Genomic DNA, 20205 nt, shown 5'->3' with positions numbered 1-20205 from the left:
ATGTTCAGAGACTGTATATCAAATAGTACTTTAGGACAGAGGATTTTTATAGAGAGTTATTGCAACATTTATCATTACTTCAGTGTATTTGTGTTGCTGAGCTGCTTCTAGTTCATCTCTTTAGGAACCAAAATTATGATGGGATAAGGATGTTTTATTGTCACTCTGTATATCTGTGGGGCTCTTGCACCAATATATTTTTCCCTGCATTAAAGTAATAAGTCAGAGTGTCAAAGATCAGTGGGGTGTGTGTGTATATATATATATATGTATGTGTATATATGTCTATATATATATTTATGTATATATATATTTATATAGATATACATAATAAGCACACTATCTCTGGTAAATATATTAATAGTGGTTTTTTATAAAAATATAGCACAATGGACTGGCTTCCTATTACACTGAATTTTCAGTCATATAGAGACCTGCACAATTCACCTCACTGCGAGGATGTGTCTGTTTCTTATGTTGCAAAGATAATTTTCAAGCTGCAAAGTAGGTGGGAACTAGTGCTGTCATGTTTGCATTAAGTGTTTGGATAGCCTGAAACTCAAGTCTGCAGAGTTGTGAATGTCTCTTTCTCATTTTGGTGGGCATTAGACTGTGGACATGTAGTGGAGTAGAACCCATTGAAATAACTGAGTTTTTGAAGTGAAGATTAAATTTGTGGCTGGAGCATTTTCTGTCATGTAGATGGGTGGGCATTTGTTGTGTGATGGAAATGGTCTTTGTACTTTATTTGTGAGATAGCCATCTGCTAATCATTGGGCTAAAAGAGGAGCCAGGAGACCACTGGGAAAGTGTGGGACACAGAAATGTTCTAGCAGGCCTGAGGTTTGTGTCACTGGCCCCATAGAGATGCCATCTGCAGTAATTGATTAGTCCTTTATAAAATACCTCTGCAGGATAAAAAATCCTTCCAAGTGACATACATGTATAAATAGGTATATTCTATACACACACTGGCATATTACAAACATATTAACTTTATAAATGTACATCAAGAATAGTTTGGCACATTGACATTCTCGTGGCTTTTATTACATACAAAGTATGCAGATTCCCACTTCTTGACCAGCAGTAAACTCATGATTTTCATATAGGTACATGTTATGACTTTGAACATTGTAGAGCAAAGTTTACTGGCTGAGATCTTTTGTTTTGCATGTTAAATTCATGACTCTAGTAATGGACCTTGGTTTGGTTTCAGAGATATGTGCATGGTGGTGATTTGGGAGTTAAGTGTTAAAGCAATGTGAGTAGCTATTTCTGTTTGAAATTGTTCAACAAAACACATTGGGTTTATGAAATATAACTGGTTTTCTCCTAAGATACACCCAGAAAGCTTAGGAAAACAGCTTGCTCATCCCAAAGTTATGTAGAATTAGTCCCCAAATTCCTGTTCAGATGGAACTTAATTTAGATAAGGAAATCTTTCCTGATTTAAGACCTTGCTTTGACTCCACAGAGTACGTCTGAGGATGCTGTAGTGGTAGGTTCATTGTGCAAATTGGTTTTTAATAGACACTACTTTAAAATTCTATAATGAAAGTATTTATTTGCAAATAAATATAAAAAACAATCTCCCTATGGCCAGGAGGAGATTGTGGTGGTAGTTGTTTTACCTTGCTTGTTCCTGGTTTTGTCATGATGCAGTACTATTTGGTAAAATGCAATTTCTGCAGATGTGGGATTTTGAAGTCCTTGAAAATATTAGCACTTAGAATAATTTATAGGTGAAGAAGAGAATAATGCAGTGAAAATAAGTCCCCAGGACATTATAATACAAAACTGTTAGGTTGTGTACTGTTTGTCCTGCCAGCGTGAAGAAGCAGGGACACTGAGAAGAATATGGTTGGAAAAATTTGAGGAATATAATTGGGACATACTGGCAAGATTAATGGAGAGCAGACATCTCTTCAATGTCCTCTGGTGCCCCACATCACTTTTATCATTTTAAGATGTCTAGACATTTCTTTAAAATTGTCGAAGTTGGAGTTGAACCAGAGAGTGGGAATAAATCATTTGTATTGCAGAATTCCTCTGTATTTTAAAGATGCTCACATTCAATGTTAATAATGGAGCTCCTTATTTAAATCAGTATATGTCTGCTCCCTGTAACCAGCTGTAAATTCTCTGCAGTCCTGTATGTGCTGATAGCCTAGAAAATGATGCATCTTTTTTACTGGTTCAATATCATCAAACAGCCTGGGGAATTAATGCAGGAGGCAATTTTACAGAGGGATTTACCTGCAAAACAACTCCAGCAATTCCAGTGGGAGGTTGCATTATTCTATCTCATGATGTGAGTGCTGGGGAAAAAAAATGGGCTTGATTTATCTTCAAGTGCAAACACAATTTATGGGGAGAGGACCTGCTTTCTCCTGCATTGTTCCCAGTGGCTTAGCAGACCAAGTTCAGTGGTACTTGCTACCAGCTCTTGAGCCTTTTGTGTGTTTTCCAGACATAGCTGGCTTTAATTAGTTCAAGCATTTTATTTATTGGTATACAAAAAGGGGAGGCACTTTCCTCCCTCCTTCTCTCTCTCTCTTTGTCTCTCTCCCTGCCCCCCTTCCCCCATAGGATGGAAAAAGAAATGAGGAGATAGCTTTGAACACCTCTCTAGAAGAACTAAAAGTAGAGATCTGAATTGTTGTTTTCAGCAGTTGTGCCATTGCTTTTTTCTCATTTTCAGTGTGATCAAGCAGGATTTTGCCTGCATGTGTGAATTCTCTTCAGAAGTTGAAGCTGTCAGCTCCCAGCATGGACACATGTTTGAATGGCATTGAGCTGCAGCTGAGTTACAAGAAGTGTTAGTTCAGGGCAAAAGAATAGCTTCAAGTCAGGTGTTGGCTGTAGCCCAGCAATGCATCTCCCAGAACATGACTTCAGTGATATTTCTTAGATCAAATAATCTTACATTTATGATAGAATATAACCAAACAAATTGAACTACCATAATGTACTACCAAATTACACTACCATGTTGGAGACCACAGATTTTAAGAGACTAAATGCAGTTTTTTTAAGATATACTTTCCTGCAGAAATTGTTCTTACTTCCTAAATGATACTATCACATCACATTTGGATTGCAAATTTTTATTATTTCTTTGGGTAAACAGTGGGGGTCCAATTCCTAAATTTTCTTTCAGTCACTCTCTGATGACAAAATGCATCTTTATCTTAGCAGTGCTACAGAGCAGATCACAATAACCTCAGTAGAAATGTAGAATGTGATATTTACTAATAGCGTATAGTGTGGCTCATGAATATTTGGCAATTTCTTATTCTTCCTAGTTGCTTTTTAAACAGAATTTTCTCATTTGAGCTTATCACTTCTGATGCTGATTCATCCTTTAATGTCTTCCAGGTTGCCACTTTAGAATTCCCTCCAAAGAAGCTCTTTGGGAACAAGGATGAGCGAGTGATTGCAGAACGACGGTGTCACTTAGAGGTAATACCAATTTTTTACAGGCTTCTGCTGTGTGTTTGGGAGGAGTACTCCCTGCTGGACCAACAGAAGCCATTCCCACATGATCAACATTAAATAGCCTGTTTGTAAGCATCAAGTTACTTGCTGCCTCGTTTAACACAGGAGATGGCAGCAGTACATTGCAAAGTGAGGAAACATCTCTTAAAAAATAAATTATTCCTAATCTAGAAAAAATAAAATGGAAACTCTTAGAGATGTTCATAGGAGATATGAACAGATTTAAGGGGGAAAGGTGGTGGGTGAGGTAAGTGTTCTCTGTAGACAGCTGGTGTCTGTGCAAGACAAGATTAAAAAAAATTACTGCTATTTTAAATGCAGTCTGTTAGTTGGAGATTTACCATTTTATCATAGTATATCCAAATATCTCATGACAGAACTAAAGCTGTATTTAGGCATCTAAATACGGTTTTATTCTGTAACCCAGCTTTGTGAACGTATTCTTTTTCTTTCAATTAATTAAAAAATTTTAAATTTTTTGTGGACAAGTTATTGAATTTGAGGGTTTGAGTTGTTTTGGTAGTTCTACAGTGCTGTATGGGTAGCATGATTTTGAACACATTAGGTCTTTTTATTTCTATGTTAATGCATGTTTTACTGCAGCCCAGGGGAAGGAGGTGGGGTTTTGGGGAAGAAGAGGCATGATCAAAGACTGAGCTGTACAGCCTGCAACTGTATTGCAGAAACATGGGGATTACTTGAGCATGCAAGTCATTAAGAATTATATTCTTTGTAGAGCTAAAATAGCATTAGGTAGAGCTTTAGAGAAATTAATATAAAAGTAGATTGCTTACAACTGGAATCTTTTCTTAGGTGGTTTGAATTTTTTCTACGGACTTCACCTTTTTCTTTGAAAACATCCTCCCCCTGACTTCTGATGTCAGGCTGTCTTACATGAAGCACAAAATGAATATTTTTTTCTTTCACATCCTCAATAGATACCATAAAGGCATGCCCATATTCCAGTCTAGTACTCAATTTGCATATTTTGTACCAGTAAAAAATTAATCTCTTAATCTTTCTGACCTTTCATTGATTTACTAACAGATTTTATTGTAATGATTTTAATGTTAAAATATATATGTTTTAATGTTAAAATATATATGTTTTAATGTTAAAATAGATATGTTTTAATGTTAAAATATATGCTGTCTATAGCAATGCTTTGATCATGGCCATGTAGTACTTACAGCTTTACTCTTGTGTTTGTGGGGTTCCCCAGATGGAGGAAGGAATGATGAATCTGACTCCATGTTCTTGGAAGGCTAAATTATTATTTTAAGATACTATATTATATTAAAGAATACTATACTAAACTATATTAAAGAATACAGAAAGGATACTTACTGAATGCTAAAAGTTAATAATGAAAACTCGTGACTCTTTCTAGAGTGCCAACACAGCTTGGCCCTGATTGGCCAAAGAGTCAAAACAACTCACAGCAGAATCCAATGGAACAATCACGTGTGGATAAACAATCTCCAACCACATTCCAAAGCAGCAAAACACAAGAGAAGCAAATGAGATAATATTGTTTTCCTTTTTTTCTCTGAGGCTTCTCAGCTTCCCAGGAGAAGAATCCTGGGCAAGGGGATTTTTCCAGAAAATATGACAGTGACAATTTACAGCCAGGTTTTAATTTAAAATTATATTGTATCTATTTTAACTAAGTTAGGTTGTTAAAACTTTATTACCTATGTATTTTGCAAGCATAAGAATATGTGCAACTGTTCACATGAATATGTTTTGCTGTGTGCCCCTTGGCCATTCCATTAAGTAATTGCAGTGGTGAGGAACTGAAGATGCCCTGTGGCTAAGGGCAAACCAGATAAAGAGGATGAGGAGCCAAGCAAATGTTACTATCCTTGCCATGAGGAATTGAATGCTACAGGCTGATCAAAACCTCCTGATGTCTAGATCTCTAATCAAAGTGTTTTCTTTTCACTACGTATTTTGCAGTGGTTTGCTTTGGCTTTGCCCATAGCTGGAGAGCTCACACAGCTGCAGCCTCCTTGGGAAGAGTGAGAGGAACCAGCTAAGCAGTGATGGTTTCCAAAGCCATGTAATGCTTTGAAGGTTCAAAGAATCTCTTGAGCTGTGCTGTGAAAGTTGCAGTTATGCCACAGTAGTGGCAGATGGCCCAGGCACCAGTTCTGTTTCAGATACTGACTGTCCATGCCTTGTGGCCTTCAGTCTGGTGTGAGCCTTGGGTGTACATCAGGGTGTAAGTGGGGAGTGGTAAATTAAACTGGAGGGATTGTCTCTGTGAGGGACTTGGATCCTTGGCTTTTGGGAATTTGGGCAGGTGGAAGGTGAGAGTGTTACACCTTGGTATCAAGCAGAATCGTGGCATGTATTCAGTTGACTTTCACACCTGATCCTGTTCCTTGATTTGCTGAAAACCCTTTGCAATCTGTTTCCAGCTTCACAGCTGATGTGTTGGTACAGCTGTAGGAGGGTATAAAAGCTTGTTTGGTTGTTCCACTCGCTTAGTCAAGAGCTAATGGCTAATTCAGCATTTTTAGAAAAAGCAAAGTACAGCTAGCAGACCAATTTTATTGAGCTAATTTTATTGACTAAAAATAAATGACAGCCTGAAATACCAGTCCAGTAAGTGTTCTGAACAAATATTCTTTGATGTAAGATTATTAGCAGAGCAGTCATCCTAGTGGTGGTGATAAAGAAATTGCTCTGCTCTTCTTTACACATTTTTTACATTAGGTATTCATGCATCTTAAATAGGCTGGAACTCCATATCATTTTTTCTGAACTTCTTTCATTGAAATAGCTTTGGGTAGTTCAGTGCTTCCCACAGGTCATCTCTTAGCAACTGCAGTTCCTTGTGCCTAATTAGATTTCTCCCTTTGCAAGACAGTTTAGGAAGAATTTAGTTTTTCCTACATATCATCTCTAGGATTCTTGCCACAATAGAAGTACTGAGAAGAGCAGTGGGTTTTTGGTACCTTTCTGGACAACTAGAATCAGGGGGACTGGCTGCTGTGGAGTTTGTTTTGTTTGAAGATTGAGATGTAGTGCTACCTTATTTCAGCCTGGGTTTAGAAGTGGGCATATTTAATCATAATGGAGGTGAAATCACTTGGAGTAAAAGAATCCAGAGAGCCCTAAATTATAAGGATTGTGATTTTTAAGTAAGCTCAAGGTTTGTGTATGACATTAAGTTCTTTTATTTATCCTAGCTGGTACAAATGCTAACTAACTGAAAGCTTCACATTGTCTTGTTTGTAGGAAAGCACATTACATGAAGTATTTTTGTGTGAGATGAACCTGAGAACTCAACTTTGATCTCCAGCATGATATGTAGTTGCACTGTAAACACTTTTGCTTTGGTGTTTGTTGGTATAATATCAATTCTTTTGAACTGTTTTTGACATTACTATAGAGCTTTGGAAAATAATATGAAAGTTTTTACCTATATATCTTAAGAGAAAACATCTAAATTGTATTTAAAATTATCTACCCAAAATGCCCTATTGTAATCTATTAATTTAGCTCTTCATCAGGGACCTGTTGCAGGACAAAACTCTAAATTTATTGTTTTGCAGTTTAAAGACTGTAATTTCACTTCAGAGCCAACCTTGCTTGATTAAATCTGCCTTAAGTGACACAGGCAAGAATTCTTCTGAGTAAAGTTAATGAACAGAAGTTATTGTGTATCTATCCTTTCTTGCAAATAGAAATCAGTAGGTAAGAGTATAGGATTCTTTTTTTAAAGTGAATTCAGATGATGTATATTCATTTTTTCATATTTTTTTAAGGAAAAGCTTTGTAAAGGAACTACTTGCCACAAGAGTCAGTGAATGTATCTATTCCTCTTCCAACTGCAAAGTATCTTTAATTCTTTGGTGACTTGCTAGGTCTGTGGATGACACTAAAAAGAAATTTTCCTGAAATCCCAGCTTCTATGGATACTGTGTTTCTGTATCCTACCATTCCCCTGACTATTCTTTTTTCCTTCTTCTCTTAAACTCATGCTTTGCTGTAGTAATGAAGATTATTTTTAGGCCTGTTTTCCCATTGTGCAGCCAGAGAAACTGGGCAGGAGTCTAAGCTGACATAGCTTAGACATAGATTGAGTTGTGTTTCTTGAATCTTTGGTCAGAAGCCTTGCTCTCATGGACTTTCTTTCTTGCCCTTGCTGTTACCAGTGTGTTTAGCAAAAAACAACTTTTATGCCAACAAAATCCAAACAGGTTATTGCTTAAAGGAAAACAAAAACCGACCCAAGCCTCACAGTGTCTCCTTGTCTCTGTTCCCTGTTTCCTCTTCCCTGTTCTCAGGGCTGCATTTCCCCAGGTCGGTTTGCAGTCAGCAAAGGGAGAAAGAAGCAAAATCTCTGGTGGGGTTTTTAGGTATCAGCAGTTGGTTAGAGTGTGGTGCTGATAACACCAAGGCTGTGGCTTCCATCCCCAGACTGGCCATTCCATTAAGAGTTGGACTTGATCCTTATGGATCGCTTCCAATTCAGAATATCCTGGGATCTAGAAATAAAGCTCAACAGTCAGTAGGAGTCATGTGTTGTCTTTTGCTGCCTCTTACAGAGCTCAGGGAGTAAAAGTCAGCCTGTTAACAGTAATGTGAGCCTGTGTTGAGTTCTGTAGAAGCATATACATCTTCCTGGCATTGCCTCTGCTCTTCTTTTTTCTTGGCCCTTTGAACCTCTTTAAAAGGTAGACATGCTCAATTTTTTTAAAATTAATAATGTAATTGTCCTCCTCACTTCCTGATGTCTGCCAGTGAGGATTTCAATGATAGGTGTTAATGCAGGAGGCAGAAATAAATCTTGAATGAGCTGCATAATTCAATTTTGCTGTCCAATCTGGAAAACTGTCTGGGGAAAGTATGGTAGACACTGAACTGGCTGAAATATTGCTGTTACCTTCAGCCAAAATTAACCTTCCAAAATTAGGTTAACTTAGAAGTCAAATCCTTTGTTTAGTTTTTAGTTTGCATTTTCACTTGAGTTCCTCTGGAGGTGATGATTCCTAGGTTTTTTTTTTAAATAAGGCTGTAAATTTAGCTGTGTCATGTTTCCCCTTTAAAAGTAACATTATGCTGAGATGGCTCCAGGAATCTGGTTCTCAAGGAAAAGATGAAATAATGGAAATAGCACCTTTTTCTTGAAGTTGGATTGATTCTTGTTATTTAAGTGTCTTATTAGTATTTGAATTAATACCTCGGTGGAAGCCAGCAATAGAAACGTCTGAGAAGGAAAAAACCCTCAAAATATTTGTCAACAAATTTGAGCAAACAGAATGTTTGAATCTGCTTCAGACATTGAGGTTTTCCTTGAAGTCATGAGAACAGCAACATTTTACTGTGATTTTAGATTATTCATCACCTGAACATTCAGCATGAACTTCATTAGTGCTCCCCACAAGTCTTTGTTTCACTGCCCCATTCCTAAATGCATTTAACTGAGAGAACCTGTGCAAGTTATAGGTGAATTGATGTCTGTATTGCAAAAACCCTATCAAGTGGGGTTAGAATTACCATTTCTGTTTGATTTTTTTCCCTGAATGACACTAGTCACAAAGCTGCTGTATAGATGTTTGTTCAAAGTGATTACTAAAAGGAAATTATCAGAAACAGGCATCAGCTTCCAACATCCCTAATGCCAAAGCTTTCTAAAAGGAACTTTATGCAGCTGCTCACCAGCCTGGCTCTTAAAGAATGAATGTTTGCCTGTGACAGTGTGGTGGTAATTACTGTTCTTAGCAGCATTTAGGTGGTAAGATGGACTTCAGAGCACATTCAGAATACAGCTTGATACTTACTGGAAAATAAAAGAAAACTCATCTCTTTTTTCCCAGGTATGAATGCACTCCAGTAGCACTGCTGGTGCAGAAGCAAACCACTGCAAATGTTGGTGTTTGATAATCCTAGAGAGAATTGTTTCATACCCATAGTCTGAGCTACAGAATGCAATATCTTGGAGTGATGGCTTTAATTTTCCACTAGAGGAATAGGGATGCAGTAGGATCAGCAAAGGAAAGAGCACAGATTCATCCACAAAGACAAGAGAAGAGTGTGTGTGGCTGGGCTTCATTGTGAATATCAGTTCCATGAAATCCGTGTCATAGATCATTTTCTAATTTAGGTATAGTCAGTCTTCACCAGGTGCCTTTCAAATCCTCTAGTAACCACTGCAACATTTAAGAACAAAAATAACTGCTTTTCAGCAACAGCACTGAAGTCTTGCTGGCAGACACACTTTGCAGTTAGCATCTGAGGGCAAGTTCACATGTCAGGTCCCCATCTGTCACCACATCATTAGGGCAGCCCAAGACACATGGCTTATCTGGTTTTGAAGCATCAACCCTCAAAGAGGAGTTGCAGAAGTTCTCAGCAGCAAAGCATTTAACCTTTTTTTTGGTGGCTCTGTTGCTCGTGTGAGACCCTGTTGGTTCAAAAAATGAATAAATAAAATTAATTTTACTTATTGGTTGCAGTCACTAGATACAAAGAAGCAGAGCTTTGCATAGGTCAGCTGTTGATCCCATACCAATAAAATGCTGCTTTGATTAAATACTGTAGACCTTCAGCTAGCCCACAACAATGCAAGACATTATTCTTGTAATCAAAACACATGATAAAGATGGTCATTTAGAAGAAACAATAGCCTGAGTTTATTTTGTTATTTTCTGGATAAGTTAATTTTAAGCTCTGGTTTGACAGACTACTGAATGCAAAAGGAATGGAAAGTGTGGTCCCATTTGCTCAAACGCTAGGCCTAATTCAAAATCAGTCTGAAGCCTTGCTCTGCAGAGCTTACTAGAGGTAATTTGGCATAATATACATCTTCCCTCTTTAGAAGAATTTTGGTGTTTCTTTCTTTAGGTGTATAGCTTCAGGACCCTACCTCAAAATTATCTTTTGTGATCAAATATTTATCTCCATTGCAACCAGTTAACTAAATAGGATTGGCAATTTAAAGGCCTTTTCATTTTTTCCTTTCCTTTTTAGATATTTCAGAGTATCATAAAATAAGGAGGTATTTTTATCATGATTTAGTGAGTTTGGAAAGTGGGGCAGCATATAGTTTGAGCTCCAGTTTAGTTCCATACCCTAATGTGTTTTGCTCTCAGGATGGACTCAATTTCCCAACACACTCCTACAAACCAAGTTTTGAAGTTGTGTACCTTCATCACCATCTCCATTAACGGCTCTGCACCTACAGATGTGGGCAGATGTATAAAAGGAGTGGTCAGCCAAGGACACTGGGTTGAGTCTGGTACTAACCCTTTCCCAAGCAAGAGGATCAGTCATCCTCCAGCATGGGATTTCACCAGAGGAAGCAGAGGGAGATGCATGTCCAGCTGTTTGGTAGGTGTTTGCCAAGCCCACTCCAGCAGATGACACACTGCTGGCCCAGGGATGCAGGCTAAATTCAGTCCTGTTGTTCTTTCTAAATAAATTTTGACAGGAATTGTTCTGACTTGTGCTCTGGAGAAGAGATTGGTTTCCTTCACTAGTCAGGTCTGTTTTGCTCCTTTTCAGAATGGTCATTGACTTTCCAAAGAAGACTCACACTGATAGACCACCTGTAAATCATAGCCCTTGCTGCCTTTTTATTTGCTTCCCTGCCAGCCTGCAATTCAGTTTTCATTAGAGCTGCCTAAAGCCAATAAATGTAAGCTTTTACCATGCAGACATTGTAAGAAATAAGAAATCCTGTGGATTTTAAACAAATTATAGGCAGAATGAGATTGTAATTTGGGATGTAGACTGACTTAAGAAGTTGATTCAATTGATGTGGCATAATAGTAATTCAGCATAATGTGCTCATGCCATTAGACTTGCACAGAAAAATGTTCCAAACAGCTATAATGAATAGTTTGGGTTTTGAAAACCTGAGAGCAGTTTCACCTGGAATCATAACTGGCATCTCTCAGAATGCTTGCACATTAAGAAAATTCAAAAAGGTATATGAATTTGAGTAAATTTCAGTACCACCTTGGGTAAAATTAAATTTTAGTGTCACTCAAGCACTCCTGGAGTTGTAGAGGTAAAATCTGCTTCACCTGTACAGCTCTGGAGGAAACTAACTCTGATTCTGCATCATGCTGTGCATGAAAAACATAGAGAGACTTTCCCAAGAGGCTAAAAATCTAAGTCCTGTTTTTTTTTTTTTTTTTTAGTGCAATTTAGCTGCTTAAAGAAGCTTGATTCTTACCTGCTTAGTTCCAAAGTAATTTAGGTACCTCTAAACATGCCCAAAGGAGTGTTGGAATGTGGCCTGTGGTATTCACCCCAATGCAGCTCAAAACTCCTAACTTTCTGAGCTGAGGAAAAAAATGAAAAGAGAACTCGAAAAGGGAAGAAAAGCCATTGTCTAAACAAAGACCAGATAACCCACAAAGCAAATATCCCATGGCAAAAAAAGCTGGAAGCTGCCTGAGAGTGCCAGTTTTAAAGCACCCATGATAATGACCCCTCCACACACACAAGGTTCTCATTTTGGTATTCTTATGATACAGTAACAATATTGGGGGGCACAGATAGATCTGGAATACAATAACATTATGAATTACCCCAGGATGTTCCACCCCTTATCCCATATCATCTGATTTGTGCCCAAATTAATACATTTCAACTGTAAACATATCTACACATATAATATATCTATACATACCTACATATAACTATATACAAATACAATTTCAGTGGTCACTGGCCATCCCCCAGATATGGACAGAGTTCATTTGGTCCATGACTGATATGACTGGACAAGTCCATGGTAATTAAAATATGCAGTGGCAGTGACATTCAGCAGCCAGTGGTACATTCCAACCTCACAGGCTGTTCTCACCCACAGTTAAATCCCCCTGAGGTGCACAACATGTTTCCCCAGCCCTCTGCTTAACAATGCCACAGATAGGCTCGCCTTTGCTCAAGGCAGAATGAATCCAAACAGTCTTTCCTAACATAATTTCATATGCACAACAGGCACTTCATGTCTGTCTGCTGTACACAGGGGTTTGGAGTGGGCAGGGCCAGCTCAGTTAGTGGAATCTCTGGTGTTAACTAAGTGCTGATGCAATTGCCCCCAGTTAAAGCCCCTTCCAAATCCTCCCCCCTTAGATATAAAATGGACTGGTTTATGAAAAATATGTCCCAAAGATTTGTTTCTTGGCCTTGGTTCCTAAGAAGAACCAAGAGAGGATGGAGGCTTTGGAATGTGTTCTATCTTTCTGTCTATTAGGGTAGGGAAGAATACTGGGAAAACCAGCTGTGAATACAATAATAGGCTACAAAGCTACAAATAAATGTGTAAAAGTACAGAGAGCATATAAAAGAAAAAAGGCAAAAAATTAGCCAGCATCAATGTGACTATTGCAGTGGTGATTTGCCATTTTCAGACATGTGCTTCTGTCTTCATTCTCCTAAAATGTGCGTACACAAATTGTCTACAACTTGAGCAAGGTCTCTGGCACCAGGGACAGTCACATTCTGGAGGCAGTTGTCAAATTTGGCTCCTCAAGGAACCTTTGCAGAGCTTTGACAGTGTCTAATTTTGCAGGGTTTTTTGTGAGGAGAGTCCAGCCATCTGGGTCTTTCAGCAGATGATGATGGGCCAGGTGATCCCATCATAATTACCAACATTTTCTCTCCAAATTTTTGCACAGAAATAAGATCCTTCAGGCACCAGGTAGTCTCCCAAGCAGTAAGTCTTTTCCCCATTGCTCTGAAATCACAACTGCACAGAATGATCTGAGGATATGTGCAGGAGATAAATGTGTTCAGATCCACAGGTGACATTAGGTACTTCCTGAGGGGCCTGAAATATCACTTGTGATATTGAATGTCATCACATGCTGTTCTACTCACCTATTTTACTCAAATCTCCTTTATAATATCTTGCAATATATGTCAAGGTGTTGGGGAAAAGAATTGAAGCTTCATGGTTTCTTTATTAGAAAAAGCCCACAAAAGACCAAAATGTTTCTGAGTAAGTTATATCTGGTGAGTGGAGAATTGATCTGAATCTGGAATTGGTGGAGGTGAAGCTGTTAGTTGTAATCTGGTATGGTCCCCCATAATTTTGGATTGCTGTCCTCCAAAGCAATGGTACTTCATATTCTGTAGTCTTGCTATCTGCAAATTCATTCCCTGCTTGGTCAAATTTAATAAATCCAGAAATGGACTTGAAACTACATGGAGGCTCCCTTTGCATGCCTTGTCTTTTAAACAGATCCTTGTTTTTGTGATCACAGATTGGAAGCAAATCCTGTGCCTGTCTGCCTGCTTTGGGGTAGAGTCTTTCTTGGGAAGAGCTGACTGTGCAAATACCTAATTACAACATCATGTGGTTTTTTTAGATTGAGGGAATGTGCTTCAATCTGTCTGGCTTTGGGGGTTTTTTTGGTAATCAGATTTGTATCCTGTAGAAAGAGCTGTGATACCTGTGTATGCTTTGCTCTATGGATAATTCAAATCAAGATCTGATTTAAAGCCTGCAACACTTAACACTAGTCAACAGAATAATTATGTGATTGGTGCAGGGAGGAACTAGCATCTATATTAAAGGGAGAGAGGAGCCTGAGTTAGAAATTAGATGGACAAGTCCTGCCTCTGTCACCAGTGATCTTGTATGACCTTGTGGTAAAGCTTTTGACTGTCCAATTGACATGTAGCTCTTGAAAGGGTGGTATTGTTTCACAGAAAAGGAGATGTTGGCTAAAAAATCTCCAAAACCTTGTAAGATTTATCTTTTAAAACTTTCTAGTGCTTTCAGCTCTGGCATATATTAGCAGGTGGTAATTCTAATGCCAATTTTAAAAGTATCTTCTAAAGTATTTTAAGCACTGACTTTTTTTTTTAGGAAATTGCTAGAAATAGAAGTATGAAAGCAAAAGCTTGAAGTGTTCTTACTTTCTGAAAGTACCAGAGTTGATGAGTTTTTAAACACACCAAATTTTAATGAAAAAATCCAATTCTTGCTAAGCTCTGCTATTGGTCTCTGAGGCTATCACTGTTAGCAATGGATTAGGAGAACAATGTCACTGAACTGAATTCCTCTTTAATATGCCACAATTGAAAGGGTGATAAGAAGACTTGCACATTTCAGAAAGCTTTTTGATTGTAGTACCTTTAATAACTTTAAATTAAGTTATGGCTTTACATTAAAATGTATAAAATTATGAAGTCCCCACATCACAAAGTAGTGCAGAAATGATTAGAATGACTTTGTTGTGCTGATGAATTGAGCACAAGATGAGCACTGGCCTATTGCTAAAAAGGTGAACCCTATTAAAATGATTTTAATAAGCTTTTTAAATGCTTTCCATTTTGCTATTCACATAATTAAAAGGGAGGGAAAACTACTCAGACTAGGTAAAGAAAGAAAAGCCTTTGGGCCTTATACCACTTTCTCCAGTTTAGTTTCATTTGCAGAGTTAAAATTTGCAGGTACAGCTGTGATAAATTTCAAGTTAGAGGGCTTGAAGGTTGTATTGCATTTAGAGAGGGCAAACACCTCTGTTTTTCCTATTTTGGAGGAGTTTTTAACCTGGCTTTCTGTGGTGTTTTCAGGGTCCACAGGACGAAGGAGGAATTGAGAATCTGACTCCATGTTCTTAGAAGGCTAATTTATTATTATATGATCTATATTATATTATATTATATGAAAGAATGCTATATTAAATCTATACTAAAGAATAGAGAAAGGATACAGACAGAAGGTTACCAAGAATGAGCATGAAAACTCCTGACTGCTTCTAGAGTTCTGACACAGCTGGTGGGGATTGGTCATTAAGTTAAAACAATTCCCATGAAACCAATGAAACATGCACCTGTTGGATAAACAATCTCCAGACCACATTCCAAAGCAGCAAAACACAGGAGAAGCAATTGAGATAATATTATTTTCCTTTTTCTCTGAGGCTTCTCAGCTTCCCAGGAGAAGAAATCCTGGTGAAGGGTTTCAGAAATTTCAGAAAATATGACAGTGGCAGCTTTCTATCCTTGTTTTGTACATGCAGAGTATTTCTGTTCTCTAAGCTGGTGTTCTGAGAGTGTGTGTTTAGCCAGAACAACCAACATGATCAATGTATGAGTTGCCCATTTTCCACCTCTGTTACAGTGCCAGGGTCTTGTGCCCTTGCACCAAGCTGTTTACAAATGTATCATTAGGATATTTTCCAGCATAGCAGGTCAAATGCTATTAGTGAAATGAAACTCCAAAGTGCATTTGGAAGAACACTGATTACCAGACTAAATAATCCAGAACAAATGGCCAGAGTCTAACAAACAAAAATGAGTAATAAAACCATGCGTGTTGGAATATTTTGGCAGTTAACTAGTTTTTTCTTTCCTAGATAATCATACAAACCTAGTAGCTATTAAACAGTGATTTGCATGCCAGGGACAATGTTGCCATCAGTAGGAAATCACATCATTAATATGTATAAAATTTAGACCTTTGAAGGTATCCTGAGCTTGCCAGTCTCTGCTAAGAATTTTTTTTTCAAGGACACATCAAAAGAGTTCTGTAAATAGACAAATGTTGTATCTGCTGCTGGAAATGGATTTTAATACAAAAGATATGGAAACAGCTCTGCTCCTCTCCACTGAGTGCTGGTAGAGGAGATCCTTTCATCTGACCTTGCTCCTACTCCAGCTGCTTGCAGTGGCCTCCTGGGCTGAACAAAGTCCATGCTGAATCTCTTCTGGATCTCTAAGGAACTTTTTGTCATTTGTGGCACTTGGTGTTGATGTGCTCCTGCCCCTCTCCCAGCTTGCTGTGACTCTCATCCTCTCCTTGTCACATCTGAGTTTGGGAAGCATCTTTCCATACATTGCAAGGATCACTCTTCTTTTTGTCCTGTCACTTTTTCCCCTTTGCTGTCCATTGCAGCCAGCAGGACAGAGCAGCCTTCCCTGTAGTGCCCACAACTCTTTGATCACTGCTTGTGGTGGGAGCACTTGTGCCATCAGTCACTGTTTCCTCACTCCAGGAGAACACTCCCAGCCAGCATCTTTGGGCAGAGCAGCCTGTATTTCAGTGAAGCAACAGCTTCTTTGTGTCAAGGGCACAGCAGCTGTGGGCTGTGTTAACATACCAGGCTAAATGCAGATCTGGGTTTTAGAAGGTGGCTAATTTGTTCAGAGGTGGTTGTTGAAGAGCCATAATGTCAAGCCATATGGCAGGAAACCTTCATACAAAATTAATTCCATCATTATCTGTTTGTGTCTGCTTGTTGCCATTTTCCCAAGGATCTTTTTTGTGTTCAAAGAATCTGTGATATTCACTCTACTCTGGAGCACAGATGTGGAAAAGGAGTGTACCTGCTGTTCCTTGTGTGTCATATAAGTGTATGCTTAGAGCAGAGGGATTTTTTACTTTGCCATTAGAGCTATCATGCCAAAACAATGAGTAATGGCTCTAAAGAAAAGGCATGACAGTCAATTATCTGGCCATACATACCAAGGTGAATGCAGTAGGTCTTTTGATGTGTCCAGTGAGATATTTTGGTACCTTTGAGCCTTTGGCAGTCATAAACTAGAATTATTGCAGTAACTTTTCAGCACAGTGCTAAAACACTAACAGAATGCTATGTTTTACATTTCATTTTCTACCATATTCATCCTGCAGGAATTACTGTTTTGGGACTTTTTGTAAAGAACCCTCCTTTGAGGACTAATTATGAAAAATGTTTCTCTCTTTTCCACTTTAAATTACCTCTTAGTCTATTGCAGTTCATCTTAAAGGCATTTTTGTAATCAATTTTTTTCATGAACATTAATACAACCTGTGGCAGGTCTGAATGAAATAGAAAGTTTCATCATTTCTGCCAAGAGAATAGTTGTTGTTTCAGCTGCTTTTTTTTTGTTTGCTATTTTTTGTTTGTTCTTCTTTCTTTCTTTAATATTGAAACAGGTGGTTTGTTAAAAAGATAGCAGATTGTTATAGTTTGAAGGAATTATTCTTGAGAAATGAGTAAATATTTAGGACAGTTTCCTGAACAAACCACTTCCCTGACCCCAAAGCTCTGCATTCAAATAACTAAATGTTGTGTTCTTCAGAGGAGAATGTGCTTCTCTGGCTTGCAAATATATTTCCCATGGAATGCAAGACCAGTGAATGATGTGAAAGTTCTCTCTTTCTGTGGTCAGTCTGTAGTACAGAAAAGGAGTTTATCCCTGTGCTCCAGATGAGATTTCCCTTGCAGGTGTTTGGGTGACACTGGATGCATTTGTAATGTCTGTCTGATCAAACCTTTTACCTAGTGTTTTGTTCAAAAGTTCAAAAATTTTAAGTTATTAAGTCACACATACCTGGAAAGTTGCATCCAAATGAACCCACATATAATGGAAGCTTTTTCAGGTTTGTGAAAATTAACTGTGTTAATGTACATCCCCCAATTTCTCTAGGTACAAATGTGACTGCAGTTTGAATATTAACTTATGGGAAGGAAAGGAAGTGTCTCCCATGCGCTTCTCATTAGTAAGACCAAAAAAAAAAAAACCCAAAAAAAAAACAAAAAAGAAAGAAAAAACCCACCAAAACAACCCCTCCCAAAAAAAAGCCAAACCAGAAAGGGAACTTTGAGGGCAACTCAATGAAAAGATACTGGTAGGTTCTGACATAATATGGAATTCATGCAAATCTTTCTGCAGATAGCCATCATCAAAACAAACCCCAATCAATGCAAGGATTGTGGAAGCTTTATGAGGGAAAGATTTTTAAAGTCCTTTTGTGTATTATGTGGTGAATATCCTGCAGCATGGATCTGAGGTTTGCACCTGCTGTGTTTGCTAATGCTAGACAATACTATTAGCATGTCATGATTCTCTGACTGCAGAATAAACTAGAAAGCATCATGCAACCACAGAATAAAAGAGTTGCCAAGCTGGGCATAAGAAGGAAGTGGAAAATGCTTCTTTTCTGCTTTTCTTGAGCTTAATACAGACTTTTCACTAGATTGTTTTATAAATGTTGATGGTTATTGAAAGGACTGTTTACATCCCATGGAAATATTTTTAGGGTTTTTTGTTGTTCATTTAATTTTCCAAAGTGGTTGTAATAAATTTGATCAAGTAAACCTTATGACATTTTGTATTTCACTCCACAGAAATACCTCAGGAGCTTTTTCTCTGCAATGCTGAAATCTCCATCATCTCCACTGAACATTGACAAAGTGGGGCTAACATTGTCAAAATACACCATCTGTGAATTCTCACCCTTCTTCAGGAAAGGCGTTTTTGACTACAGCAGCCATGGGACCAGCTAAGTTTTGGGCCAGGATCCTTATGCTGGAGGAGTATAGCTGGAGTGGTGCCTTCACTTTTGTGCAAGAGGAATGAGGGAAAGAAAAAAACCCCTGTGTCTCCTCCATACCTGGAAACAGCCAAACAGCCCCAACTGGAGACCTGTGTCCTTTAGCAGCTCCCAAGGCAGTGCCTGCATTCTCCGGGCATGGGGTGTACAGACATTTTTGTGTAAGTTGCTCTGTTAATAGTGTACAAAGATTCTGACTCTGGTAATGAGTTTGGATCCCCTTCTTGGCAGCAGTGCTTCCTTCCCATTTTCTCAGATCATTTGTTCGAGAGCATCTCGTGTTTACCATGGCAGTGTGTCATGCTGACAGAGGGTTTCCCAGTGGCCTTTTGGTTTCTGTCCAAGCTGTTCCTTAAAGAACAGCTCCTCTTTTGTTTCTTTATAGCATAGTGTCATGTTTAAGGTAATGATCATGCCCAAATGTTGTTTCATTTTCTTTCCCTTCTAGATACACTGAGTATTAATTGTATAATTGTATAGTTTTTCTCAGAAGAATTAAAGGGCCTGGGTAACTTGAATGCTTACAAAAATATATGCAGCAGGAAGAATATAATTTGAACCCTGTCAGAGTCCTCCACACTTAGTTGTTTGGAGGCTGAACAAATCATTCACCATTAATAAAGAAGCAAAGGAAGCAATAGTTACTGAATAACATGGTCAGCATCTTTTCAGATTTTCAGCATCATTCAGACTGGAAATGGAAATTCTGCACTGTACAGAGCTCTAGCTATGCATAAAGCTGATGCAAAGTGCTATATATTGTTTTTTAAATAGCTCCTTCACAATAATTGTAAAACCTGAGCTTTATTTGCATCAGTTAAAATTTACAGGATTTAAATAATAGTACTTTAAAATGACTCAGGATTTATTCAGACTTGCACATATATATACAGGTAGAACTAATTTTATATTGCTGCAGATTCAAAACTATGTATACACTGTGACTGGAATTGAGTATGTGTACATGTTAATGTATAATTGGTTGTATAAAAATCAGAATTGAATTATTTCCAGTTATTAAAATGCATCATGAAAGGTAAGTTTTGTGTGCCATTTGTTCAGAGTGTGAAGCATTTTTTCTGAGTTGATATCACTGACCACTGGTAGGTTGTGGTAATCAAACTATTTCATGTCATTGAAAATTATTATTAAAACCTAAAGTAACAACACTGGTGGCATTTTTATTTCATGACCTAAATTATAGGAACAGCAGTGTTTCACATTTAATATGATACATCCATGGTCCTGAGGGAACTGGCCAAGGAAGTGTCTAAAGCACTATTCATCATATTTAAGAAGTGATGGCACTCTGGGGAAGCTCCCTCTGACTGGAGAAGGGGAAACATAACCCTCATTTTTAAAAAGGGAAAAGAGGAGGACCCAAGGAACCACAGGCCAGTCAG

General features: G+C 38.1%; 1 protein-coding gene across 3 annotated transcripts in view; it reads left to right on the top strand.

The window, feature by feature from the left end:
* The window catches only part of KIF16B (kinesin family member 16B), a 140274-nt gene extending 120303 nt beyond the window's left edge, over positions 1-19971 (top strand). For all 3 annotated transcript variants that reach the window (XM_077176115.1, XM_077176116.1, XM_054630512.2), the window contains 2 exons: positions 3382-3465; positions 18597-19971. In XM_077176115.1, the coding sequence (XP_077032230.1) occupies positions 3382-3465; positions 18597-18755 (243 nt within the window). In that variant the 3' untranslated portion in view covers positions 18756-19971. The remainder of the gene's footprint in view (positions 1-3381; positions 3466-18596) is intronic.
* The last annotated feature ends 234 nt before the right edge of the window (positions 19972-20205 follow it).

Source organism: Agelaius phoeniceus, chromosome 3 (genome assembly GCF_051311805.1).
Source record: "Agelaius phoeniceus isolate bAgePho1 chromosome 3, bAgePho1.hap1, whole genome shotgun sequence".
In the NCBI taxonomy this organism is placed as follows: Eukaryota; Metazoa; Chordata; class Aves; order Passeriformes; family Icteridae; genus Agelaius; species Agelaius phoeniceus.
The sequence above is the reverse complement of the archived record's forward strand: the minus strand, read 5'-3'. Positions and strand labels throughout refer to the sequence as shown.